Source organism: Apodemus sylvaticus, chromosome 5, assembly GCF_947179515.1.
Source record: "Apodemus sylvaticus chromosome 5, mApoSyl1.1, whole genome shotgun sequence".
In the NCBI taxonomy this organism is placed as follows: domain Eukaryota; kingdom Metazoa; phylum Chordata; class Mammalia; order Rodentia; family Muridae; genus Apodemus; species Apodemus sylvaticus.
This window is the reverse complement of record NC_067476.1, coordinates 160206933-160233227: the sequence shown is the minus strand read 5'-3', so window position 1 is coordinate 160233227 and position 26295 is coordinate 160206933. Positions and strand designations below refer to the sequence as shown.

Sequence of the window (26295 nt, the reverse complement as noted above, 5' to 3'; positions counted from 1 at the left end):
CAAAATAAATCTACAAAACAGTTTCTTCTCAAAATCTTGCATGGATTCTTGATAAATAGAAAAATGGGACTTAGCTGTAAACTAAAAATAAGGATTACTTTAAAAAGACCAGGAAGAGAAAAGTTATTTGGGACCCTGTAATCCTTTAGCAAGAATTTTGTGTATTGTAGCATTGCCCATTTAGGAATGTGTATACAAAAGCAACTGCATTGTATTATGATTGTTGTTGTTATTATTATTAATTATTAATTATTAATTATGATTATATAATTAATAATAATAATTTGTTGTTATTGATGTTGATGTTGTTATAAGCTTGAGCTCTGCTAAAGAAAACTATTCTGGGATTTTTCTCAGAAAAGATGTCAAGGAAAACCTACATTATAAAAAAAAAAAAGAACAAAAGGAAAAAAATCTTCAGTGTGTGAGTGTGTTATGTGTGTATGTGTGTATGTGGTGTATGTGTACTATGTGTGTGTGCTTGTGTGTGGTTTGGTATGTACATTGTGTATATGTGTGTGTTGTATGTTAAGTGTGTTCTATGTGTGTGTTATGCATGTGTGCATGAGTGTTGTGTGTGTATTATGTAAGTATGTATGTGTTTTATGTGCGTGTATATGTGTATGCACTGTCTGTTGTATATGTATGTGTGTGTTCTGTGTGTATGTGCACTGTATATGCAGTGTATATATGTTTGTGTGTTGTGTGTGCATTGTATGTATGTTACATGTTATGTGTTTGTATGTTGTATGTGTTGTATGTATGTTTGTGTGTGGTTTGTTTGTTGTATATATGTATATATGTTGTGTATGTTGTGTATGTGTAGGTATATATATGCATTGTATGTGTGTGTTGTGTGTGTTATGTATATATTGTGTATATGTGTGTTATGTTGTATGTGTATGTGTTGTATGTGCATGGTATGTATATATGTGTTATATGTTAGGTGTGTGTATGTGTTATATGTGTATGTTTGTGTGTGGTACGCTGTGTGTGTTGTGTATATGTATATGCACTGTGTGCTGTATATGTGTGGGTATATGTATATGTTGTATGTGTATATATGTATGTGTTATGTGTGTATGTTTGTTGTGTGTGATGTATGTGTGTATATGTTTATGTGTTTGGTGTGCTGTGTATGTTGTATATATGTGTATGCATTGTGTGTGCTGTGTATGTGTGGGTATACTTGTATATGTTGTATGTGTATGTATGTGTGTGTTGTGTGTCTATATGTTGTGTGTATGTGTGTTGTGTTGTATGTGTTGTATGTGCATGGTATGTATATATGTATGTATTATATGTTAGGTGTGTTATATGTGTTGTATATGTGTTATATGTGTGGTATGTTGTGTGTATTGTATATATGTGTATGCATTGTGTGTGCTGTGTATGTGTGGGTATACTTGTATATGTTGTATGTGTATGTATGTGTGTGTTGTGTGTCTATATGTTGTGTGTATGTGTGTTGTGTTGTATGTGTTGTATGTGCATGGTATGTATATATGTATGTATTATATGTTAGGTGTGTTATATGTGTTGTATATGTGTTATATGTGTGGTATGTTGTGTGTATTGTATATATGTATATGCATTGTGTGTGCTGTGTATGTGTAGGTATACTTGTATATGTTGTATGTGTATGTATGTGTGTGTTGTGTGTGTATAAGTTGTGTGTGTGTTGTGTTGTATGTGTTGTGTGTGCATGGCATGTATATATGTATGTGTTATCTGTTAGGTGTGTGTATATGTGTTGTATATGTGTTGTGTGTGTGTATGTTTGTGTGTGGTATGTTGTGTGTGTTGTATATATGTGTATGCATTGTGTGTGCTGTGTGTGTTGGGGTATACGTATGTGTTATATGTGTATGTATGTGTGTTGTGTGTGTGTGTTGTGTGTGTGATGTATGTGCATATATGTTTGTGTGTAGTGTGCTGTTTGTGTTGTGTATATGTGTATGCATTGTGTGTGTTGTGTATGTGTGGGTACATGTATGTGTTGTATGTGTATGTATGTGTGTGTTGTGTATGTATGTATGTGTATGTGTGTTGTGTATGTCTTGTGTGTATGTATCTTGTGTTGTATGTGTATGTGTTGTGTGTGTATGGTATGTATGCATGTGTTAGATGTTAGATGTGTGTATATGTGTTGTATATGTATTATATGTGAGTTTATGTGTGTTATGTTGTGTGTGTTGTGTTTATGTGTATACATTATGTGTGCTGTATATGTGTGTGTATATGTATGTGTTGTATGTGTTTGTATGTGTGTGTTGTGTATATGTGTTGTGTATGTGTGTTGTATGTGTGATGTATTGTGCATATATATTTGTGTGTGTTATATTGTGTATGTGTATGCATTGTATATGCTGTGTGTGTGTGGTATATGTATGTGTTGTATGTGTGTTGTGTGTGTGTATGTATATGTTCTATGTGTGTATATGATTATGTGTGGTGTTGTGTGTCTGTGTTGTATATATGTATTTGTGTTGTGTATGTTGTATATGTGTGGGTATATGTGTTGTGTGTGTATGTGTATATATGTGTGTTGTAATGTGTTGTATGTATGTGAATGTTTGTGTGTATATGTATGTGTATGTGTTGTATATATTGTGGGGTGTGTGTGTGTGTGTATTTGTGTTATGTGGCGAGGAGCAGTGAAGCAAATGTGAGTACTAAGCCTCCACAAAATGGCTTCCTCCAAATGGGCAGCTTCCATTTCATGTTCACTCGATAGGCATTTACAGTCAGTGGTCTGTCAGGGCCTGGCTAGGATTCAGAAAGCAACAGACTGTTAGACACCTGTCATCTGACAAGGGATTTTAAGATCACAGAACACTCCAACTGTCATGCTCTCAGCTCTGAGAAAGTCATACAGAATTTTTCAAATGGGCTCGGTGGGCATTAGCACCTCCGCATTAGAGGCCTGGGTCCTGCACATACTTACCTTGCCACCTTTGGGGAAAAAAAAGAGGCCCTGGCCTTTAATGTCTGGGATCTGAATGGATGTGTTCACGACGTGGGGCACTGAAGTGTTTTTATTGCCCAGTACTGTTTAAAAAGGCTGATGTGACTAAACAGAAGACTTTAAAAAATGCAAAATGCAATTAAAATGTGTCATCATTATCAGTGATGACCACTAGCTAACAATGTTAGAAGCATGAGCCACGCCCCCCAGGCCATGGCTGATCCCTACGGCTCATGCCGTCTTCTCACGGTAGATCACATGTTTAAGATAAAAATAAAATTACCTATTTAGAAAAAAAAATGTTTTTGAGAGAAGTTGAAATTTTTTAAAGGACCTCTGCAAAACACGTTGTTATTGCAGATGTTATTGGGAGGTAGGATGCAGATCTTCCTTAAATTTGAAATTTGGGGGTGGGGGGAAGCTATGGGCTCCCCACTGCACCAAACAGTTCAGTGGAGGCCTTCGGTATTTAGAAAAAGAAAATGGCTGCATTTAAAAAAAAATAGAAAAACAAAAAATAAAAACCAATCATCATGCTGAGATGCAGTGCAGTATCGTACCACTTGGCAGCCAAATAAATAATTATATAATTAATTGTGATTTTCTATAAAAATGAGGTATTACTATAGTGGTCATATTATACACAGTGCTTTACATACTTGTAATAAAGGCAAGAGATACTAAAATATCCTGATCTAGTAGCCCCTTCAGATTCTAAACCGAGAGATAATAAATATCCAAGTGAAAAAGAAAGGAAAAAAAAAAAAGGTCTAACCCACAGATTTTTAAACTGAAAGAAACATGAAAACAGCCCTTGATTACATTATGTTAAAAAGCCTCAGCTCTTTAGACATTATTTATTTTTATTAAATTGTTATCTTTTAATTTTTTTTATCTATCATCTATCTTTAAAAATAATTTTAGCAATATGACGTCTGGGCAATAAAAATGGAGAATGCACACAGAAAACTGCTTTTTTTTTTCTTTTTTTAAAGCAACAGATGAATCTGGATGTGGCACATGAAGAAACATGGTCTCAGGATGGTCATTTGATCTACCTCTCCAGGGGTCAGAAGGCATAGATATCTTGTTTAACGTAATGAAGCTAGACAGTTAATGGAAAAGTCTTGTAACTGCGAGTAAATCCCCTCCTTCTGCTTCGACCCTCCTCAATCAATAACAAGGACCCAGAGACAATCCCTCTCCTGTTACTTCAGTGAAATGAAAGCAGCTAGTGGGAAACTGCAGCCTGCTTTGACAGACAGCGCTGCTGCAGTGTCAGGCAGCAGGGAGCCACGGCCATCTCAGACACTGAGACAAGGCCTAGGCCAGGCTGAGCAGCCTGCCTTCTGGATGACGCTGCATCTAAAAGAACAGAGTAGCTGACATCCTCAAAGGGCAGACAGGCCAGTGCCATGCTACCCCCAAAAATGTGCTTCTGTTTGGGTTCAATTACCCCCTCTAGGAAAAAAAAAATATCTAAGGAATACAAGGAAAACGTCTGCTGTTTGAAAGTAGCTGGCCTCAGACCTGAGGTTTGGTGCAGAGACCTGCATTAGCAGAGAGCGTAAACCTCCAGGCCTTTCTCCCTGTATTTGGGGGTGGGGGCTCAGAAGACCCAAGTCCTGTTACTATAGGATACTTGAATGAAAATTTCCTGGGAGAGCTTTGTTTCTCAAATGAGGCAACTGAGGCCCCAGAATATAAGGGACAAGTCTACTTGACCAACCGGGATTCAAAAATGCAGAGTCATTCTGCTCTTCCACCTGCAGACATCGGGGGCCCCACACCCCCCAACTCACAGGTCAGCTTCTCAGAGTATGGAAATGGACCTGCAGTGAAACCCGAGCCCTGTCATGTAGGGTACTATGCTTTTCACGTAACAGGGGCATTTGAAATTTATAGTAGCTTCCTTTTCCATGTGTTTGATTCAATGATACCAATATTTCCCCAAGTAGGCATAAATAAAATGACCATCCCATCTAAAATAATGAATTGTGTGGGGGGGGGCACATCACAGCAGCACAGTCATGTCATCAATATCTTTAATAAACAGCATCACAGATTACCAGATATTTCACAGACAAATGGAGCACAGCCTTAGAAAACTGTGATCCTGAGATCCCTTGACAGGTTTTAGAGAATAAAATAAATTAATTGTGGAGATTCACTCATGAAGATTTTATTTAAGCCACAGATACAGACCATTGTTAATTTCTGTTTTGATTAATCTGGCAAGAAGAATGAACGCCTCGGGATGGAAATGAGAAGTCTGAGGTGGGAGGGGCTCTGACTGTGGAATGAGGGGAGGGGTTTCTGCGAGGGGAGGGGACATGGAGAGCTGGGGAGTGGGCTGAACAGAGAGAGGGCGGTGGGAGATGAGGGCTTCAAATGGCACCTATCTGGCTGGCATAACATTTCTTTAATCGTCATCCTAAAAAAAAAAATCTTTATTTTTTTTCATCCCCCAACTGATTTATAGAAGCTCTTACCTTCAGTCCTCCTTCCCGCAGCCAAAGCTGCTTGAAAAAAGATTGACATGCAAACATATATACAGTTCACAATAGCCCCCGCTTCCCATGCATTGTCCACACATTTGGTATGCACTGAGTATTTTTTTTTATTTTAATTGCAATTAAAATACAAAGGTAACATTGTACTCCCAACATACAACTCCCAAGCTTCCTACACTAGGCCCCTCCTGCCACGAATTGTAAAAATATGATTGATTGCCTTACCTCGGGCTCTTCGCTAAGAAGAAAATTATTTTATATATATTTAAACCCAGCCACGCCCACCCCCTTGAAACTAACCCTGTGTTTTGAATGTGGCCTTGCCAACAGGACTAAAGTATTGACCCCCCCCATCCTCCTACTCTACTCCCCCCCACAGGTGGACCCAGTATGTGTGTGCGTGTGCACAGAATACATGTTTTGAACAACCCCAAAGCCCTAGATCCCTAAGTGTCTGTTTTTTCAACCGTTAATGAGGGAGGGTTTGACATATGTATTGAGAAGTGAGGAAATGTTTAACTCAAAGGGGAAAAGAGAGAGAGACATACCGGGAAAAAGGTTATGGAGGCCCGCGGCGGCGGGTCCCACTACCCCCAGCCATCGGCCCAGCAGATTACCCAGGATGCCACGCCACCGTTGCCTGCGCGTTTTCCCTCTGCTCGCTGCAGAGAGTCTGCACACAGGTTATTACAGAGTCTACCAACACGGAAAGTTTTGGCCGCGCCATGGCGCAAATCACAAGGTAACCTATTTCAGAGTACAAATATAAAATCGGCGGGTACGTAGAAAGTATCTGGGGTGAAAATTGGGGCACACTGAGCACGTCATGCACAGGCGAACACAGAAAATGGACACCAACACACACCAACAACAAGCTGTCTGAGTCGAAGCAGCCGTGCTAGGCGAGGCGGGGGCGCGCACCCCGATGGCCCTAGCCCACCGCGGTCACGAACAATTGAGCCGGGGGAGCCCCGAAGGGCCCACCCCAGCAGTTCTGGGCTCACCTCACGCCCCCGCCTGTCCAGCCTACGATCGCTGGCGCTGGCGCTGGCCTCCGGCCGGTAACGACCCTCAGTGTCGCTCGGCACCACTTTTCTCCCTGGAGGGCATACAGTTCGGCGACCCGAACCCTCCAAAAGGCCCCTCTCCCACCCCAGGGCAGAGTTGGGGGTCCCTCCGTGGAACTTCTAACAGGGTATCCAGACCCCCTCCTCCCACGGGCAAGGCCCAAGCCCCACGGGAAGGCACTGCCACCCCCTCCCCGGGCTCCCGGGCGGCCCTACTGCCCAGAGGCAGAAGCTGCCGCATTACCTAAAAGCAGCAGGCGGTGTGTACACATGTAGTCCATCTTCTCCTCCTCCAGTTGCTTGTCGATTTCCTTGCTGCGTTTCTTCTCTGCACGCATCTGCTCTCGCATCTCAATGACTTCTTTGCGCAGCTGTTTGCGCCTCTCCGCCATAGAATCCTTGGCCTTCCGGGGGCTGAGGGACCGTGAACGGATGCACTCGGATAGACCGAAGCAGCTCCCGAAGGCTCGGGTGAAGAAGTTGCGGATTGGGTTGCTCCCGACCGTGTGGCTCCGGGGCAGGCCAGGGCGGCGGTTTCGCCGCAGAAGCCACTGGAAGCAGCCGGTGGCCCCTTCTTCCGACTCATCACTGGAGGACTCGATCTCGCAGATTCCGGTTGCTGTCTCGTACCTGCAGCAGCTTCGGCCCCGCTGCTCGTACTTGTCAGGCCAGGCGCTCGGCCGCGGAGGAGGCCTCGGAGTAGGCGGATCAGCAACCTGGATCTCGGGGCTGGGGGGTCTAAGATGGGCCCTGCTTGGGGCGGCAGAGATCGACTGGCCAGCAATGACTGCGCGGGCAGCAGAGGCTGCCCGGGCGGCAGCTGCTGCTCGGGCAGGAAGGGATGCCCGGGCGGCGGGGGTAGCAGAGAGTGACCTGGCTCCCCAGACCAGTGGACCTGCATAGGCTGCCCTAGCGGCAGCTGCTCTAGCAGAGGCTGACATGGCTGGGGCGCCAGGGACTGCTCCGGCTGCCGGATGGGCTCTAGCAGAGGGGACTGCCCGGGTAAAGGGCTCCTTAGGGGCGATAGGGGCTGCCCGGGCGGCAGGCTCGGCCGTGGTGGCAGAGCCTGCCGCGGCTGCGGGCTCCACCTGGGTGATAGGGGCTGCCCCGGAGGCAGACTCGGCCGTGGTGGCAGGGACTGCCTCGGAGGCTGGCTCGGCGGCTGGATCTCTGGCGCCCTCAGACTCGGCAGGAGTGGCTGGGGCGACTGGGGCCGTACCTCCGTCAGGCTCGTCGCGGACAGCTGGGGCTTCTCCGACTTCTTCAGGATCCGACTGGAGATCTGAAGGTGTTCCTGGATCGGTATCGCCTTCTCCGAGATCCGAGTCGCTAACTCCGAGCATCGCGGCATCCGGAGAACCTCCGTCAGCTTCGGATCCGGTAATGTCGTCGTCGGCTTGGGCAGCAGGGGCTGGCTTGGCATCCATTGCTTCAGGCTCGGTGGAGGATCTGTCCTCTCTCTCCGGAGAGGGGACTTTTCCTTCCACCGCAGCAGCGGTGGTAGGGCTTCCTTCCATCTCGGCTGCTTCTCGCTCAACTGGGGGTCTCTCTGTGCGCTGGCTCTTATCTGGGGCTCCGGAGACTTCGATGGGCGGGCCAACACTTGCGATTGGGGGGCTGTCCATATTGACAGCGATGTCGTCGTCGACCCCAATGGAGGCTCTGCCAATCTCAAGCTGGGGTCTGGTGATCTCCATTGGGGGGCTGTCGCAAGCGAAGTTAGGAGGAGATCTGATAGCCTCGCGGAATGGTCTGTCAATGGCGCCTTGGACCCAGAGGGGAGGCGCGCTCTCGGCGGGAGCGAGGCAGAGCGTACTCGGGACCGCGGCTGTCGTGAGCTCGCCGCCAATGGCGGTTTGAGGGATGACTCGCGGGAGGCCTGGGGGTGGGCTAGCGCCCCCGATTTCTTCTCCACCGACCTGAAATGGCACAGATTCTTCAGGGGGGGGGCTGTAGTCTCCTCGGAAGCTAGCGTTTTCAAATCTGACGTTCCCGGGCTCCGCGGGAAGAGCGCTGGGGACCAATGCTTCCGGACCTCCTGGAGCAAGGTCTGGGACTTGCAAGGGAGGCTGGCTCCGGTCTCCCCGGGCAGGCTCATTGAACTCAAATGGCATAGCTTCTTCTGGTGGGGGGGTAGAGGCTCCCCAGCCTGGGGTCGCACCAGTGGGGGTCCCGGGCTCCAAAATCGCTGGGTTGAAGACTTTGAAGCCTGATGGGGTCCCAGATGGTCCAGGCTGCCCCAGGGTGGGCCAGAAATGTCCCGGGCTGGGCTGTTGTGGCTCGAATGGCATGGCTTCCTCCGGAGGTGGGCTGTAGTCTCCACCCACTCGGACTTCCTCGACGGCCTGCTGGGGACTCCGGATGTCAGATTTTGAGTCTTCTGGGGGTCCACTGATCTCATTGCCAGTCTCGTCGGGGACGGGCTCATTGTTAGACGGTTCGGTCTCCAGTTCTTCGGCTGGGCCAGCCCCAGCACCGGGGGGAGCTGCCCCTTGGGCTTCCAAAGGTTCTTGCTCGGGCTGTTCCCCTTCAGGGGGGATATCGTGTTGTCCTGACATATTGTTGCCGTGGAGGCAGTTGAGCATGCCCATAACACGGTTGCGGCTTTTCAAATTAAATTTGGGGCTCCGTAAGACGGAGCACCCAGCCAAACTAGGGTGAAAAAAAATATATTTATTTTTTTTTTCAAGTTTTGGTTGGAAACTTCTCCTGCCTCAGTTTCCAAACTTTGCAAGGATGGATGAACATGGATTAGAACCCAGGACGACGTCTGAAGTGAGTCATCTCTTCTGGTGAAGTCTGTTACCTTCCTACTTTTACTTACCCCTTCGGGCTGTGGTCGGCCAGCAACTTTAGAAACTTTTCTACACTTTCTTCATACTTTTCTGTACTTTAGCCACGCCCCCTTGGCATTTAAGAGCGTGCCGATTCGTCTCGAAAATCGTAGAAAGACCTGTTTCTCTGCCGCCAGAGGACGCCGGTCTCTGTAGTGAGCTGTCCTCGGAAGCTGGCTCCCGGTGCCAACTGCTCCCGACTTTGGGTAAGGGGGCAGATGAACGGAGGCCTCAGAAAAACGTTCGGTTCCGTCCTCTCCTCTCCCGGACTGATCTGAGTCTGTCTTGCTCTTTTTCTCCCTGGCCAGAGAGAGCGCGCGAGCTCTCTTGCGTTGCTGGGTCACGTGACGCAAGACGTGGGCATTGGTCTGTTAGAATACAGACGCTGAAAGGCTCCCTCCCTCTCTGATTCTTCCCGAGGGGAGGAGGGACTGCAGGAGGGCTTTATCACCTCAGATTACCCAAGTATGCGGCGAATTCCTTATCTAAAGACCCCATACTTAGGCAATTACCCATACTAAACTCCAAGAGGCTTTAGGATACAAGGAAAGAGGTAGAGGCACATGCACGAAAACGCGACAGGTGGTCGTGAGCCCCCCAGAAGCGTAGAGAAAGTGCCGAATGTAAGCATGCGATTTGTTTCATAAATGCTCCAGGGTAGTTTTCTTTCTTTATTTTCTTTCTTTCTTTCTTTCATTTTTTTTTAATGTTTATGTTTGCTGTTTGTTGGGGACGGCTCCAGCAAATCCCTTCAGTGTTCCCCATCCCCACTACCCCTCGGGGGTCTAAGCAGTGGCATAGTGTGACGCAGTCAGGACTCGCTCTTTTTATGTGGCTAGTGATGCAGTAGAAATAAATGTCTCGGCAGTGCACTGCGGAAAATCAAGCAAAGCCCCCTCAGGCGGTACTCACGGTGGCCGCTTTCGTGCAGATAGGGGAGGGGGCGCGGGGCTTACCGGAAGACCCCTACCTAGCTCAGGCATCGTACTTCTGTCTTCTGGGTAAAAGCAAAAAAGAGATTTGGGGTGTGGTTGATGACCCATTTAGGGTGGTCTTAAAGACCTGATATGCCCTTAACCCACCAACCAACCGTGCCTTGGCGGCAACAGCTGCCCAGACTCGCATCTTCCGGCCACCGGCGCCAGCTGCCGATTCCATGTTCAATTCATCTAATGTAGCCCTTCACTAGCCCCCTTTAATCCCCTTCTCCTTCTGTTGTAAACACCATAGAGCATTTGCTATTCCTTAGAACTGCAACAGCCCCCCCGGGGGATATTAAGCGCGGCCACAAAGCCAGCGGCTGCACGCCCCTTGTGGTGCTGCGGTTAGCTCAGAGCTGCAGGATAAAAACAGTCACACTGCCTGGTGGGCTCAGCGAATAATCACAAAATGCTTTAGATCAGGGATCTGCAGAAGAATTCCGGGCAGGACGAGGGGTATTTTTTGTTTGTTTGTTAGCCTTTTGGGTTTTTTGTTTTGTTTTGCCGCGCACGCGCGTGCACGCGGCACGCGCACACCGCGGACATTTTGCCTGTAGGTAATGGCGATGGCGCGAGGCATTGTCTTTTGTTGTAATGCAGCTAAGCAGTGGGCAGGTCTGGCCTGCAGGACCCCGAGGAAAGAGAGTATGAAGTGCTACATAATGCAGGCTGCGGCAGTTGTGCACTATGCAGATGTCTGTATTGCAATATGCATGCCGGTGCGCCGCGGCAAGATTTAATTTTCTGAAGTCTAACATGTCCCTCTTCTCACTGCAGGCTCAGCACACTACAGCCCCTTGCCTGCAGCATCCACGTGGTCACCCTGAGTAGAAGAAAGCAAACAAAGTGAACCCCTACAGAATGTTTGCGACCTGCCGAAGGCGTGCCACCTCAACTCTTCGGCTCAACACACTGCATGCCGGACACTTTGAACTTTGGTCCAAAAGTTTGGCCAAGTACCCCTACTCAAAATGGCGAAACGGTTTGAACATATACGGAATCGGCCAACTGGGTCTCAACTACTAGCCCACTCCCCTCCGACCCCAGCGCCAGGTCAGCTATTGGGCTGGGGTCACGCCAATCAAGGATGCCTGGCGAATGAGCAGGGGGCTTCAGACCGGAAACCGGATATGGGTGGGAGGTCCAATAGGGGGCGCCGCGTTGGAACGCCCAAAGAGGTTGTGATTGCTGGGTTGGTTGGAAGCGGGTGGCGGGTGGGCGTATGGCGGCCAGGCCTAGAAGGCCACGGTCGCCGTGAGTGCCTTGGTGGCCAAGCTTTTTGATGCCCTAAATCGCCAAGGCAAGGTGGGAAGGTCAGGGACCCCCATGGACCATCCCTTGGGCTCATGATGGCGGTAGGCTAGCCCACTACACAGAGAGGGCTATCGCCGAGGCACCGCGGAAAAAGACTTTTCCAGGGCCTGGAGGTGGTGAGCCAGGCCTGTGGAGAAAGAGAGCTTATTGCTCCGATGCAGACGAGCAGTACAAGATGGACAGATTTCATTTCCCAGAGATGCTGAACCCTGCACATGGTGGAAGGTCAGTAGATGCTGAGGTCGGAGACCCAAGGAGACCGCCATGCGGATCTTACGGGCTTTCCAGGCCTCTCACGCCCATCCCTAAAGCACCATTCATCAAAAAAAAATGGCTCAGGTTCTCTTTGTTCAGACATTGTTGTGATCTGTGAGAATCCTTTGTTCCACATTCTTTCTTATTTCATGCTTCTCTGACAGGGAGAAACATCCAGAGCATGCCAGTCTCCTTGTGAAAGAGCAGAACGGCATGAAAATGGAAAGAGAAGGCCTCCAATAGTAGGGGTTGCAAAGACCAGATGGAGAAAATGGCGCCTATGTGCTCCATAGCCAGATGTCTTGACTGAATAGAAGGGGCGGGGCAGAGCGGGCACACCTTCACCTATCTTGGAACAAAGAGTCCATCGTCAGGAACTGTGGGGCCTGGATAGATAAATGATCGGACACCTTTGCTCCAGTAGAAGCAGTGGAAAAGAAGGGAGAAAAATGGATGTGTTTTCTGTGGCATCCATGCAGCATCCGGGCTCTTTGGGCAGGAAGTGAAGAGGAGGAAATGGAGTAGAAGGCGAAAGGTGTGTTTTTCTACCCCCTTCGCAGATCAAGATTTGAATCGAGTTTTTATAGAAAGGGTAGAACCAACATGGAGGGTGGCTCCGTTAAAGGGGACAAAGGAAGGGCTGTGCACGACGAGGCTGCAGCAGCGGAAGCCCCTAGAGGAGAGAGACCCAGACACAATGGATAAAAGAGACTTCCTGGAAGCTCTTGTATTTTATTATCAGACAGGGTCATGAAAGGCGAGAGTCAGACTACCACCTGGGTTGTGGACACTGAGAATTACAGAGGGGAGTCAGGGAGGAGCTGGTATGGAGGTAGAGTCTTTTTTTTTTTTTTATTTTATTTCAGACATGGCGGATTTGAATGGAAGATGGACGGTTTGAGAGAGATTTCTTTACAATCAATTCTTGGGAAGGAAAGGTCTGAAGTGTTTAGGAGAAGGGTAGAAGGCAAAAATTCAAATTGCCCATCAGCCTTACTAAGGTTTGAGATAAAATGAACGAGATTAAAATTTCTCCCGTGGAGGGATGTTGCCAAGGCGAGGCCAGCTGGAGAGAGAGCAGGGCAGGCTCCAGAGACAGAAGTGCAAGCAGTCCCTGGGTCTGCATCATGGCTTCTCTAGTCTACACCTACCCGATGCCGGTAGCATCCCCTTAGTATTAATAATATCAGTGTCCTCAGAGTTTGTACAGATATCCTCGGATACAAAATGGCCCCTGTTTGGAAAAGCTGAGAAAGAGTCTTTACATTGACTTTAAAAAGAAAAAGGGGGGAAAACGGCACTTTAATTTAAAGGTAAATTCATACTGGGGAAAACAGAGGTCAGGACTTAATACTGAATTTCCCCTGCCCTGTGCTCTCAATTTCCTATAGAGGCACGGAGTTAAATACAAATGCTCTGCCGTGCACAGCAGCAGGTTCAGCAGGGCCCTACAGAGAGAGGAGCCGGCATAAGAGACGCTGAATAGGAAAGGGTAACTGGATGGTCGGCCTGCTCAGAGGAATCGGGGAGCTCAGAAGAGTAAGCGCTGCAGGGGGGTCAGTGTACAGGTTGACCAGGAGACACCTTGGTGGGTTTCACTGTCTAGTGCTTGTTCAGGTTGGTGACCTTGCTGGCTAAATCCTTGTCTGACACGGATGGGAACCATTATTGTTGGGTGTTGGTGAGCACCTGGACTGGGGCCTCACCCTACTAGGAGTGGGGTTTCTAATGGTCTCACATTATAACTCTCCACTAAGAAAAGGTCTTTCCCCTCCCTCATTTGTGTGAGTGCTCGGGTGAGTGAGTGTACGCGGGCATGCTCAAGCATGCATCTGTTCACGAGGAGCTTAGAAGACAACTTGTGCGAGCTAGTTCTGGGCACCGTGCAGGTCCTGTGAATCAAGCACCTTTGTTTACCCATCTCTCAAGCTCCCTGTCTAAAGATGTGTCGTCATTGTTCCAGCTGACTTTGTCATGGTGATGGAGGGGTAAATGCTGAGAGCCTTGAGTGAACGAGGCCGCCAGCGAGTCACCGAGCTGCGGGCAGGAAAGGTGCAGAAGAAGAAGGCTGAATAGGTGGAAAGGGCAAACGCTAAAATATGCCAGGGTGACAGGCTATAAGGGAGGACAGGACTTTCAGTATTAGAAAGGAGTGGTGAGGATTACTCCTGTTTCCACTGGGCCCTGCTCCTCTCAGGATCGTCAACTCCCGGGTGCAGCCGGCCCAGACACCCAAGTGAGAAATAATCCGGTGGCCTTTTGAGAGTCACACCAACCAGAAAGAAGCCGACTCTCCCTCAGCCTCATTACCTAAAGAGGGGTGGTCCCATTTTTCTGTGGTACCCTGGGCTGAGTGCTTGTTTACAATCAAGAATTGTATTTATGCTTATATTTTACGGTGGTTTTTTTTTTTTTTAAGTTTATTTTTTCCTTTTGAGGTTTTTGTTTTCTGCCAAAAGCCCATCCAGATGACCCTAAGTACCTGCTTCTTAACTTTCCGATTTATCCCTGTAACCACAAAAGAGAAAGCCAAGTAGGAAAGGTTCTTTGGGTAGAAGGGAGGGTGCAGTAAGCAAGATGGGGGCGGACGCAGAAACCAGGAAGAGCGAGACCGGTGGCAGGAAGGTTGCTTTTGGTTTGTGGCTTTGGGGAAGGGGCAGCTTTATAGGGAGGCTTCTCTGCCTGCAGGGCATATGTGTACCATTAGTTTTCAAGCAAAGGAACCAGATGCAGAAAAAGAAAAGATAGAAAAGGAATTCACTCGATCAGCCCCCCCCCCAACATCCCAGTGACAAAGGTTTTCTGAGTGTTTCCCTGAGTAGCAATAAGACTTTGAAGCTGTTCAATTAATTACTGTTCAATTAAAGACTGCTGCAGCCCTGCCCCTCTCCCTGCCATCCTCCCTGCCTGCCTCCGCCGGTGGAGGCGGCAGCCGCTTACTGCTGTCTGCAGAAGGGGCTGTGTGGCTGGCCTGTTTGAGGCAAATGCTAATTAAAGAGAAGATGTCCCTAACAGATAGGACAAGATACTGGACTTGGGGCTGACGGGGGACTCGTGTTAGGGGGATGAAATGGCATTTGTGAATACAGCTGGTCCTTTCTAGATGAAAAGCACAGATACCAGGTCAGGCCTGCCCTTGGGCTTGTGAGCAATGGTTCCATCTCAATGGCTTTCTTTGTGGAAGGGCCACCAAATTGTACCTTAGCGTGCCATGCTCCTGCCACCTGTGCCTGCACAAGATGTCCACATTTTGCTGGGGTTTCTTTGTGAAAAACAGCTGAGAATACAGCTGAAGCCACTGAGGGAGAAGGGCCTGTTTCAGAGGAGAGAAACAACCAGGGGAAGGTGTCTACTGGAGGGGTGGGGCAGGGTGGGGTGGGAGTGAGGTAGAAGGAGTGGGGGCTGGGATCTGGGAAGGCAATGTGGTTTTTAATAAAAAGGCTGTGTAAGATATCTGTAACTCACGATGGACCGGGGACTTCCAGGCCTGAATGCTATTTGAATTTGAGGGGGTTGTGTTGTTCACCTTTTCATGCAATCTCAATCACACAAAGCAAATTTTGCTAATGAAGTCTAATTGAAACAGACCCGTAAGCCTGGAGAATCAGATGGGTCTTGCCTGGGGGAGAGAGAAATCTGCGGCCTCTAGGTCTGCATTCTTGTGCCGCTCAAGGATGAATGGGAGCCTCGGAGGCTCGGCTTCCTTGAGTCAAAACCCAATGCTTTAAAAACCATTAAGTAAGGTTAGTAGCTTTTAACTGTTTTTGGTTAATGAGTTTGGTATCCTTATGAGAACTCCATTCTGTAAGACTGGGACAGTGGCCTCAAGGTGAAGGATGTGAAATCCTAGTTTACTGTCTGTCTTTGGCTATTAAAGATCCTCTTCCTAACACTGAGGTGTCGATGCTCTTTGTTGTTCCTGGTCTCGGCTTCCCTCTTCTGCCTGCCATATTTGGTTGTATCCTCAATGGTTTGATTCCCTATCTCTTCAGAATGCTTTTGTGCACCTAGAAAACGTGTTGGTTTTGTGCCTCCTTTTCTACCCCTTGTCCAGAGCTCCTGCCTGAGTGCAGCTCCTTCCTGGGACCGTCATAGCTTGTTTTTTTACTCTCTGTAACCCCACAGCCCTTTTTGTTTTCCTTATCTTGGGGCACCCACCTCCCCTTGCTAATGTGTAACATGTCTACCCTAAAATAAAACCATAGTAAAAAAACAGGGATGTTCCACATTTGAGGCTGGTGAAGCTCCCCCGGGGAGCCCTGCCTCTGCCGGCTGAGCACCACGCTATCAGTGAGTGGCGGTGCTCTGCACTGCTGATGCCTGCACTGCCGATGCCTGCACTAGGGAAGCCATGCCACTGGGCTGTGTGTGTAATCCGGTCCTTGCCATACCAGCCCTCCTGCCTCATGGCTGGGGGTGGGGCTCCCTAGCTAGGAGACTTTGAGAAAACAAATGCTAGTAAAATTTGACCAAATTTTTAAATGCCCAAAAGGGGTTAAAACATGAAATAAATGGTCAATAAAAAAATGGCTTAACTTGCAGAACCAATTATGGGGAGAAGTGTTTGCTTTGTTTGTCCCAGGCAATGGAGCCAAATTTGGCATGTGTATTTCTGTCTGTGCGGTGAGTATGTGGTGTGTCTGGCGTGCATATGAGTGTGATGTGCTTGTGTGTGTGCTTGTATGTGTCTGGTGTGTATGTGTGTGTGTGTGCTTATGTGTGTCTGGTGTGTGTATGAGTATGCCTAGTATGTATGAGTATCTGTGGTGTTTGTGAGTGTGTCTAGTGTGCTTGTATAGATGAGTGTGTGGTATGAGTGTGATGTTTGTGTGTGGATGAGTGTGTGTGTGTGTGTGTGTGTGTGTGTGGTGTCTGGGGTGTGAGCATGAGTAGGTGCATGTGTCTGGTACGTGTATGTGTATTTGTGGTGAGTGAGAGTGAACTTAACTATAAGCACGTCTTTCAGCATATACAAAGATTATATGGGTACTAAAACTGGAGACAGACCGCTGGCTGGAAATGGCTGGAGAAAAGCCCCCGGGAGGGGAATGTTAATGGACAGGAGGTAAAACACTTTGTTTATCCCAACCATCTAGAGCCTCTAAGCCATTACGTAACCTGCACTGTCAGCTGGCTGTCTCCCTATACTTCCTAGCTAGCATCCCTAATGGGCTTGTACCAACTGGCTTGTGTAAGGCTCATTCTAGACACTAAGCACTGGAGGGGAATTCGGGAACAGCATGCCACACTCGGCACTGACAAGTGCCTTCGAATGCTCACTCTTGCTTCCCAACCCCTGCCTCAGGACTGGACACAGTGGATCCCACAGTCTACCAACCCCTCTTAAACCATTTGCCACGAGCTGAAAAGATCTGACAACACAAACACACTTCTTCACAGTTAGTGCTTTTTATTTAGTCAGCGTTTGAGATTTGGGAACGTCACAGAGTTAGAGGCGGCTCCACCCTTCTGACACCAGAGAGAACCATTTTGTTCTGCTAGAGCACTTTAAGAAGAAACTGAGGCAGAAGGGTGTGAGGGAAAACCTGGAGACAGACAACAAGGTGGGAAAGAGGCACCCTGGGCTCACCCAGTGTTGTTTGCCTTTTGTCTCATTCTGCTGCCCTGGCTGGGTTTGGGAGATAGGTTAATTAGTGCCCAAACCCCACAACAGGACATCCATCCTTCATGCGGAGCATGGGATCAAAGGTATGGCTTGAGTCTCTCATCTTGTCACTAAGTGGTACTTCAGAGGGAGCAGTATTTAAGCTAACACGTGACATCACTGGTCTCTTGCCTGAACAATTGATTATCAGGACTTGCTTTTGTGATGGCCAATGTCCTGCTTGCCCCCAAACCATGGTTTCTGCTCAGTTTCTTCACCCTCTTTTTCTTTTAGAGCATGACAAAGGATAAATTAAGTAAATTTATTTAAAAAAAAAAACTGTATTCTTACCAGTTCTGATGTTTCAAGTTTCTTGTTAACGGAACACAGCTGCTAAAAGGGAGGCTAAAGAGTCAAAGGTTGTAAGCAATCCCAGAGGGTAAAAGGGCTTCAGTCAGGCACATAAAAAAAAAAAAAAACAAAAAAAAAAAACCACACTTTTTTTTTTATGTGCCTCCCATCTCATTATCCAATTCTCACAAATATAGTTAAAATTTTTATTGATAAACTAAAAAAAAAAAATGCTTGTGTCTGGGCTTTGCCACAACATGGTATTTGAACATTGCCACGTAATTTAAAAGACATTCACTTAAAAGAAATTCAATAATCGAACCCTTCCCCCACAGAAAGAAGTCTTCTCATTAAGCAAACAGATTAATGCAGCAAAAGATCCTAAAGATTGTTTAACTAGCTTTGCCAGCAACCCGCCCCCCCCCCCCCCCAAGCCGGACTATCCAAGTCGGGAAAGGGCCTGCCAGTCCATTCAAATGCTAACCCCGCTTTAACCCAGTGAGACAAAAGGCCAGTTAGGGATGTTTGAGGACCTCCTAGAAAAGCCCCTGGAAAAGGAAAGTCTGAGCCTGGTGAGCAAATGAACTATTTCACAGAAAATCGGCTTGGAATGGCTGTTTTACCAAAACCTCTTGTGTGGGTGGTGGGGAGCCAGGGGGTTGTGAGGGAAGACCTTGGGAGCAAGGGTGGTATGCTTCTATGTAGCCCTCTGGGGTTTCTTCACCTGAAGTCCAAATAGCTCTAGTGAGGGGGAGGTGCTGAGAGGGAGGGTTGTGCGGGTGGGTAGCAGGCTGGGCTAATGCGTCTGCTGTGACTAAGGTAGACAGTGGAAGGTTATTAATAGACAGCAAAATGTGTCTTCCTGTTTGAATACCCCGGATATGAGCCTGTTACAAGGCTCACTTAGGCTTCTTTTGTTGTTATTGTTGTGTTGTTTTTTATTTTGGTTTGTTTGCTTTTGTTTTTTCCCCGGGAGACGGGGTTTCTCTGCAGTCCTGGCAGTCCTATAACTCACAGAGATCCACCTGCCTCCCCAGCCCCCACCCGACCCCTGCTGAGATTAGAGGTGTGCGCCACCATGCCTGGCTCTGGGCTTCTATAAGAACAACGTGAGGGGGGGTATAGAAATTGGAGACACTTTTACGTTTTTATTTATCCCAGCAACAAGGCAGCACCCTAATTTAGCTACTGAAAAATCTAGCTGCTGGGACGTGCGGCTTCTCCACCTGTTAACTAGAAACCTGTTGCTTGGTAAACTCAGGCTACTAATTACATCACAAGACAAAATGGTACCTAACGTCAAGAAAACGTCGCCTATGTTGCCGAGCATTTTAATTTAGGAAAGAATGTTTCACTTAGGCAATTTCACGCTTTTAACCCAGAAGCCCCCGCCTCCTTTCTGCAGGCTACCCACTGCTAACAAACTGCTTCCGGCTGTTGACCAAAGACGCAATTACCCGCAGTGCGTACAGCCCACCCCCACTGAAGTTCTGGGGGCTGCGACGCCATCCCAGGAAAGAGGGTAGGTCCTGGAAGGGAGACTACGTAATGCGTTCCTTCTAGCACCAGTCTCCTCTTAGGAGTTCAGGAGCCCAGCCGTCTTTGATTTAAAGCTTTGAAACAGCTTTTCTTAACCAGATTTCCCAAATCATTCCATCAAAATATCTCAAGCCGCCACAAGACCAGCCGCGCACACTTAAAAAAAAAGTTTCTAATTGGGTGAGATACAGTAGATACGATTTACTTAAGATTAGCTTTTCCGCCCAAGGCTGGAGGGGAAAGCATTCCAAGGTGTGTTGCTGGGCGCTGGGGCAGATCACCGGCGATCTCCCCTCCCCCACAGGTTACAGAGTCCAAATACAGCCCTACCCGAGCTGAAGATGGCCAAAATGACTGTAGCGTATCCTCCCTGCCACCTCGCGGTTCTAAGCGACATCTTCCCAGCTTAGGAAGTGCCACGATCTTTGGGGACACCTTTGAAAGTGTCAGAGTGATAGCCACGACCCCCTTACTCAGCCTGTGCCTTGATCCGCTTTACCTTTCCGCCCAAGACCACTTGGTACGGCTCTCCTTCCTTCTTTCCTGCCTCTAGGGCCTAGGCGCACAGTCCTGGACCTCTCCGGACAAGTCGGATCCGCCTAACCAGCTGCGCGATACCCCGATGTGATTCTAGTCGTCCTGCCGACCCAGGTAGCCCAGAAGGGCACCCCTAAAGATCACTATATCTTCACTGAGTGTCCTCCAAGCACTATGCATTATCGAGAAACTCCTATCTGCGCGGGAAGGTTGGCTTTAGGACGCACAGGAGAGGTGCGCGCGCCCATTTTCACGATCTCAGGCCTCCTCGAACCTCCAGAGGTGAGCGGTGTTAGCCAAGACTGCTTGCACGGCGTGGGGGGGGCACTGGCTCCAGGGTCCCGCGGCCCCAAATTGGCCATGCCGGTACCCGATTTCCAGGCTCTGCGCCGGCTGAATGCCACGTGCGCCTTAGGCTCCAGATTTTCACCCAAATCCCAAACGCAGTTACTTTCTGCTCATTGCAATAGTGTAGCTATGGCGCAGCAGTCTCAGATCGCCAAAGTTGGTGCGTGCACCTCCATACCGAGCCCAGTGGGCTCTACCTAAAGCCAACTCCGTTGCTGAAGACTAACCAACTTCTCTAGGAGGAGGGGAAGGAACGTAGAAAACAAATGACTTACCTTTGCCGTCTACGCGTGTGGCTCCAAACCTGGGGCGCGCTGGGAATTCAGTGTGGCACACCGAATTCAATGCTGCGCACCGGGTGCCAGCTCGGGGCCCTCAGGTTGTCTCCAGCGAGGCGCCAGAAAAGCCTCGCTGTCCAACAAACCTTTGGCCTCCCAAGCGCCCCTGGGTGCCCTGGAGAGATTTGAAGAGCCCTCTCCTTTTCTGGGGTGCATTTTGGGCTGATTAATGGGTACCGCTCCCTTCCCACCTTACCTCCCATCTGTGTCTCTTATCTCCCACCCCGCTGTCTTAGGGACCCCATTTTGGTCAGGGCAACTAACCTTTATCCATGAAAACAAGGAGAATCTGGACGGAGTCACCCATTAGTGACGCCGGATGGGGATGGGCCCCTTTCTGGGAGGGGACTCCGGGGACTGGTCGCGACGGCGGGCTGGCCTCTTGGTCCTGCAGCGGCGGGGCTGCAGCCTGCTCTCCTCCTTGCGCTCCTCTGATTCCTCGGGGTCCCGAGGATCCTGGTCTAAGGGCCCTCGCTGGGGCTCCTCCCCCTCGCTTGCGCTATCAAGCTCCTGAGTGGTGGGCTGCGCACGTCTCGGGGAGGCGTCGGCGCTCTGCAACTTCAGAGCGTGCAGACGCTGAGTGAGTGACTGGTTGAAGGTGGCGCCCCGGGGGCCACGCTCGTCCTCTGGCTCGGTCTCAGGCTCAGTTGTAGGGGCGGTCTCAGGCTCGGTCTCGGATTCGGTCTCGGATACAATATCGGACTCGGGCTCGGTCTCAGAATCGGTCTCGAGGTCGTCCTGATCGTACTCTAGGCACTCGGGGCGGGCTGGCTCACGCTCAACCTCCTCGTGCTCGTGATCAGACTCGGATTCAGAGGACTCGGGGAGTACCTGTGGGATAGCTACAGCGGCTGCGGAGCGGTGGTGGGCGTTAAGGAAGCTCCGGCGCTGGGCGGCACGCTGCTGGGCGCGGGCGTTGGAAGAGGCTAGGGCGCGGAGGAGAGCAATGGAGCAGGAGAGCCAGAGGAGAGCGGTGGCAGCCCGGCGGCCAATGGGCGGGCACAGGTCGTTGTAATGATGGCGAGCTCGGCGCCACTGGTGAGCCCGGGACCTGCGATCCATTCTCTTAGGCGCTCACCGAGAAGCGGACTCACCCTCTGGCTCTGCAGAGAGTGGGCCCACTGCGCAAAGACTGTTGGGGCCGAAAAGGATTAACCTTAGGAGAGAAGCTGGGGTCCGGAGACCCCAGTCTCACCTCGGGCGAAAAGAAGGGATGTACCTACCTTCCGATCACTGCGAACTTTCTAAAGCTCCGCGCCTCAGCTTGCGTCTGTAAGTAAAAGAAAGGGATGGGTAAAGAAGAGAGAAGGGTTGTCTCCTCCAGGCTCCTCTCGCTAAGTCTCAGACTCTGAAGTCTAAGACTCCGAGAGGCGCCTCCACTGATCCTCTCGTCTGGGAGAGGATAGAGGAGACTGAGGAGGGATGGGGCAGTGGGGCCCTATAAAGTTGCGCGGACTTCTGCCGGGCATGTGCAGTAGGGAGGTGTTTGGGGGCGGGAGTGCCTCCCCGCGAGCTGTGCGGTGGCGCATAGCTCATGGCGCAGACCCTAACGGGCCGGCAGGTGGCAGGCGGGAACCTTGTTTGAGATGATTTGGCCAAAGCATCGAGGGGGGGGGGGGGGCGCGGATATCGAGGTCTAGCGAGAGAAGGGAATGAGATAGCTACAGGTTAGCGGATTTTAGAAGCCAAGGTGTAGATTTACCACAGGGGTTTGTCCCCACTCCTCAACTTTTTCTCCATGAGCATAGCCACCAAACAGCTGAAAACCGGAATGCAAAATTGTAAATATTCAAGGGAGAGAAGATCCGTAGGTGAATGAACGTTAATGACCGAAGAGCTTGGATGCTTGAGGACCCACCCGAGCCTCAAGTAAACACCAGTCATCTCAAAGGTGGTTACTTTTGTCAGGGCTGTTTAAGTAGCTGTAATTAGAGCAGCTTCCAAGAAGGTATGAAGCCCCTTGACAAGTAAGCCACCCGCGGTGGTAGAGGTAGGAATTTGCAAGCCGATAGTCGGCACATGGAAAACACTGTTCACTAAGGTGTGCTGGAAGACCTTAGGAAGCTGAGAGTATCCAAGAGAAGGCCCTTCAACTGCGGCTCTCGGTGTGGATTTTTAGGGTAGTCATTGAGCACCGACTCATACATTTCAGCTGAGAGGGTTCAACCAACACTCTTGCGCTCCCGGCGCCCGCGGAGCTCTGTTCTAGGTGCTGAAGACAGCGAGGAACCGTAGCGGGTCTTAGATTAGAGAAAGGGGTCTTGAGGGGTTAATATATCTTAACCAGAGCATCAGCTCATTCTTCCAGCATCGTTACTTCATCGAGCTCACGCTACATGAGAAAAGCAGGTACGTCAGCGAGAGCATCATGGCTAGGGGGCGGCCAGAGACCACTGGATCGTGCTGTTGGGCGCGGAAGACCAAGGCAACAAACCTTCTCGCTCCTGAGCGCCAGAAGAGCTGATGGACTCAGGTAGGTACAGGAGGGGATGGAGCCCTGCGGGAACTGGGTGTGGGGCTCGGTTATCTTGCTTCTTGCTTTGTTAAATATAGAGTGCCTCTAATATATATATATATATAAAACCCCTTAATACTAGCAGAGCTGTGTTACAGGGATGCATGAAGTCCTATCAGGGTGTTTTTGTTGTTCGTTTTATGTTTTTGTTTTTTGCTTTTTTACATGGGATGCGTGTCACACATTGGGCTGGTTTGTTCCTTGAGTCCTTGTGAAGAGTCATAAGAAGAGGAGCTGCTGCCTCTCCAAGCTGCTCCCCCAAGGTTCCTTCAGGAGGTGAAATTGTGAGTGATGTCTTGAGGCTGGTGCTGTCCCTAGGTCTCCTGCCCTCTTACACTCTCACCTCAGCACCAGACTCCCAGGTGCAGTGCTGCAGACTTAGGTCCTGCCGCTCTGCGTGGCTGAGGGTTGTATCTCTGTCTTGACTGTTGGTGCTGCATCTTGTGGTCTAGGAGTTGTGTGTAGCCGTAAATGCCTTTGTGATGCAGTGGGATTGGGTTAGCAAAGCTCACATGCGGGTGTGCCCTGCTGGCTCTTGCTGTATTGCTGTGACTCCAGAGCCCCTGCTTGGGGTCCGTGCTGAGATCTTAGATCCTTGTCTCTCTCCGACACCCGATGAGTGCCGTGTCTGAGGGCTCTGACCACTTCCATACACTTACTTTTTTTTTTTTTTCCAGTTAAAACAGTTCTGCCGACATCGTATGGAGCACAAAGACATTGCTGTAGCCAATTTTAGGGCACATGGAGAGAGGAAAACAGGACTGTGGGTGCTGGTAAATGCCCATTTGATGGGAACTGATGCCAGCTGTCAGCAATGGGGGGGGGGAGGGATAATGGTTTTTAGTGTGTGAGGAAAGCAAGCGCCTCATTTGTCAGGGGAAAGCTTTATCCTCTGATAGAGATGGCAGCCCAGAGACTATACACTAATGCAAAGACACCAAGACTGCCCACATTATTGAGAAGCATGCATTATATAATATACATTGTGGACCAGGATGCTGCATTAGCATTGTTCTTTTTTTTTGCAAGATACATTTTAATCAGCCTGTGGACATTTGACAGAACATGCATGTCCAAGCCCCAGTTGACCATCTGTGTATTACAAATTCATTTCAGCATGTGTTCAGCATGGGCTCCAGAGGAGCAGGGCTCACTGGAAGACAGGCAGCTCCATGTTGCCCTTAGTGCCGAGGCCGAGCAAGTGGGTCTGCACAGAGAATGCAGAGAATGGATTATGTACGTGACTTCAAAAAGTGCTTGCTGCAGAGTGAATTTCAAAAGGAACCAAGTAGGTGATGAGCGATCTCGGTTGTTACCAGCTGAGGAACAAGGGGTTTTCTGTGTCTGCTGGTAAATAAAGTGTGATCATATATTACCTTCAGGCTGTCCAGAAACAGGCTGCTAAGCCAGCTGGGCAGGAAAGCAGTTTCCAGTTGATTATGGTATCATACAGAAGGGCTCTTTTCTGGTTGTATTGTGAAGAAAATTGTCTTGAACTTAAAGGATTGTGCTGTGGAAAAGGCTTTACTAGTTATTTCACATAGCTCTAGGGGGAAAAATGAGGGCTTATGGGTGCTGTGTGCAGGGAAGAAGCTTCAGTCCAAGGAGGAATATACTAGCAATTAGGGCTCTGAAGTAAAATGGACTCTTCATCTGGAGCTATGCTAGGTCAAAGGACAGATGACTACACGCTAGATAGAGATGTTTCCATGGTGCTTGTGAAAGTGCTAGAACTAAGTGAGGCTTGACGGCAGCCCTCTTTAGTTGTTCCCTCCAGGGCTGTAGGAGAGGGTTTGAGGGGTGTGTGTGTGTGGGGGGGGGGGGGTTAACGACTCTCACTTTGCCTCAGTTTCAGAAGAGTGACAGAAGGGAGTATCTGAGACGACCCAGGTAGCTGAAGGTGGAGCCTGATGCCTGCTCTGGAGCTCCTGTCAGCCGTCAGCTGGCCAGCCCAGCAGGCACTGGGTCTGCTCTCAAGCACTCCCTCACGTCAGGGCCGTCTGTTCACTACATGGGCCTCTGGGCCTCCCCTTCTGGAGCTGTCTCGGGAATTACAAATGAAATTGGCTATTTAGTAATCATGAATTGAGTTACTGTTATGACCTAGATGCCGTTCCCAGCATTGTGGGGAGATGGAAGTCAGTGAGAATGGGCAGCAGCAGCCGTCCAGCGACCCGGATCCACGCGCGTCGGCACAGGTAATGGTCGGCCAGCTTCTGAAACCAATGCTGCATATTGTTGCCATACTTCATTTGTCTTTTAGAACCTAATCCAACTTTGACATTTTTAGGCTTTTTTTTTTTTTTTGGTTTGTTTGGTTTTTTGTTTTTGTTTTTCGAACGTGCTGGAAACCAGTGAGCCACAGGAGGCTCGGGGCTTGCAGGTTGTTGTCACAGGGCCTACAGGTATCAGACCTACATCCGAGGCTGGGTTCCCCTCTGCCTGGCTAGCAGGCACAAGCACTCTGAACATGGTTTTAGATAGTCACTGGAAGGTACTGTGTTTGGACGTGGAGAGCTTGTCAAACTTTGCTTTGGGGAGAAATGACTTGAGGGACTTTGGAGTGTTCCCTAGCCCTCCCTGTGACAACCAGCCAGAAATGCTCAAACCTGCTGAGAATTTGGCATGGGACCCTCCCCTCCTGTTCTCCGGGACTAGGCACCATGGGGACATGTGTCCATCTCTCCAGGTGCTGTTGCTGTTACTAGGACCGCACTGGTCTCAGTTGACTCACCAGTAGACAAGGTGAGAACCCTGAGATCCTGATTTTGTCATTTAGGGGGATAGGCCAGCTAAAGCTAAAGGAAACGGGGTTGGGGGGCATTTTAGGGTGTGTTTAGGGTTCTGTCCTGATCTTCATTGGATTTGTCTGTGGTGTTCCTGTTGTGAGTAAGATGGAGGTCAGAGCTGAACCCACCAACCCACCTTTTCTTGCCTTCCACTGTATGCAGATCACCCCAAACACATAACAGAATTCCTTCTTTCTTTCCCTCTTTGTGGAATGAGTTAATATCTACTCTTGGGAGCCAAAGAAGTGACCAGTAGTTCCTTCCCTACAGCAGACACACAGGCCCTCTGAAAAGGGTGTGTGGTTTTGCTTGGCCCTGTTTGGTTTTGTTTGCATTTGTTTG

The 26295-nt window shown here is 49.2% G+C and overlaps 3 protein-coding genes across 3 annotated transcripts; 1 reads left to right on the top strand and 2 right to left on the bottom strand.

The window, feature by feature from the left end:
* Positions 1–318: 318 nt before the first annotated feature.
* Positions 319–3800, top strand: LOC127686339 (cytochrome c oxidase subunit 3-like). Its single transcript, XM_052184465.1, has 2 exons — positions 319–1400; positions 1618–3800. The coding sequence occupies exons 1-2, from the start codon at positions 597–599 to the stop codon at positions 2125–2127; spliced, it is 1314 nt and encodes a 437-aa protein (XP_052040425.1). The 5' UTR covers positions 319–596; the 3' UTR covers positions 2128–3800.
* A 2043-nt stretch (positions 3801–5843) lies between these two features.
* Positions 5844–9721, bottom strand: LOC127686338 (guanine nucleotide-binding protein G(s) subunit alpha isoforms XLas). Its single transcript, XM_052184464.1, has 2 exons — positions 6793–9721; positions 5844–6580 (listed from the first exon to the last, which is right to left on the bottom strand). The coding sequence occupies exons 1-2, from the start codon at positions 9137–9139 to the stop codon at positions 6306–6308; spliced, it is 2622 nt and encodes an 873-aa protein (XP_052040424.1). The 5' UTR covers positions 9140–9721; the 3' UTR covers positions 5844–6305.
* An 11200-nt stretch (positions 9722–20921) lies between these two features.
* LOC127684725 (neuroendocrine secretory protein 55) lies at positions 20922–22040 on the bottom strand. Its single transcript, XM_052181593.1, has 2 exons — positions 21873–22040; positions 20922–21781 (listed from the first exon to the last, which is right to left on the bottom strand). Exon 2 carries the CDS (start codon positions 21709–21711, stop codon positions 20956–20958), a length of 756 nt encoding a protein of 251 aa, XP_052037553.1. The 5' UTR covers positions 21712–21781; positions 21873–22040; the 3' UTR covers positions 20922–20955.
* Positions 22041–26295: the final 4255 nt, after the last annotated feature.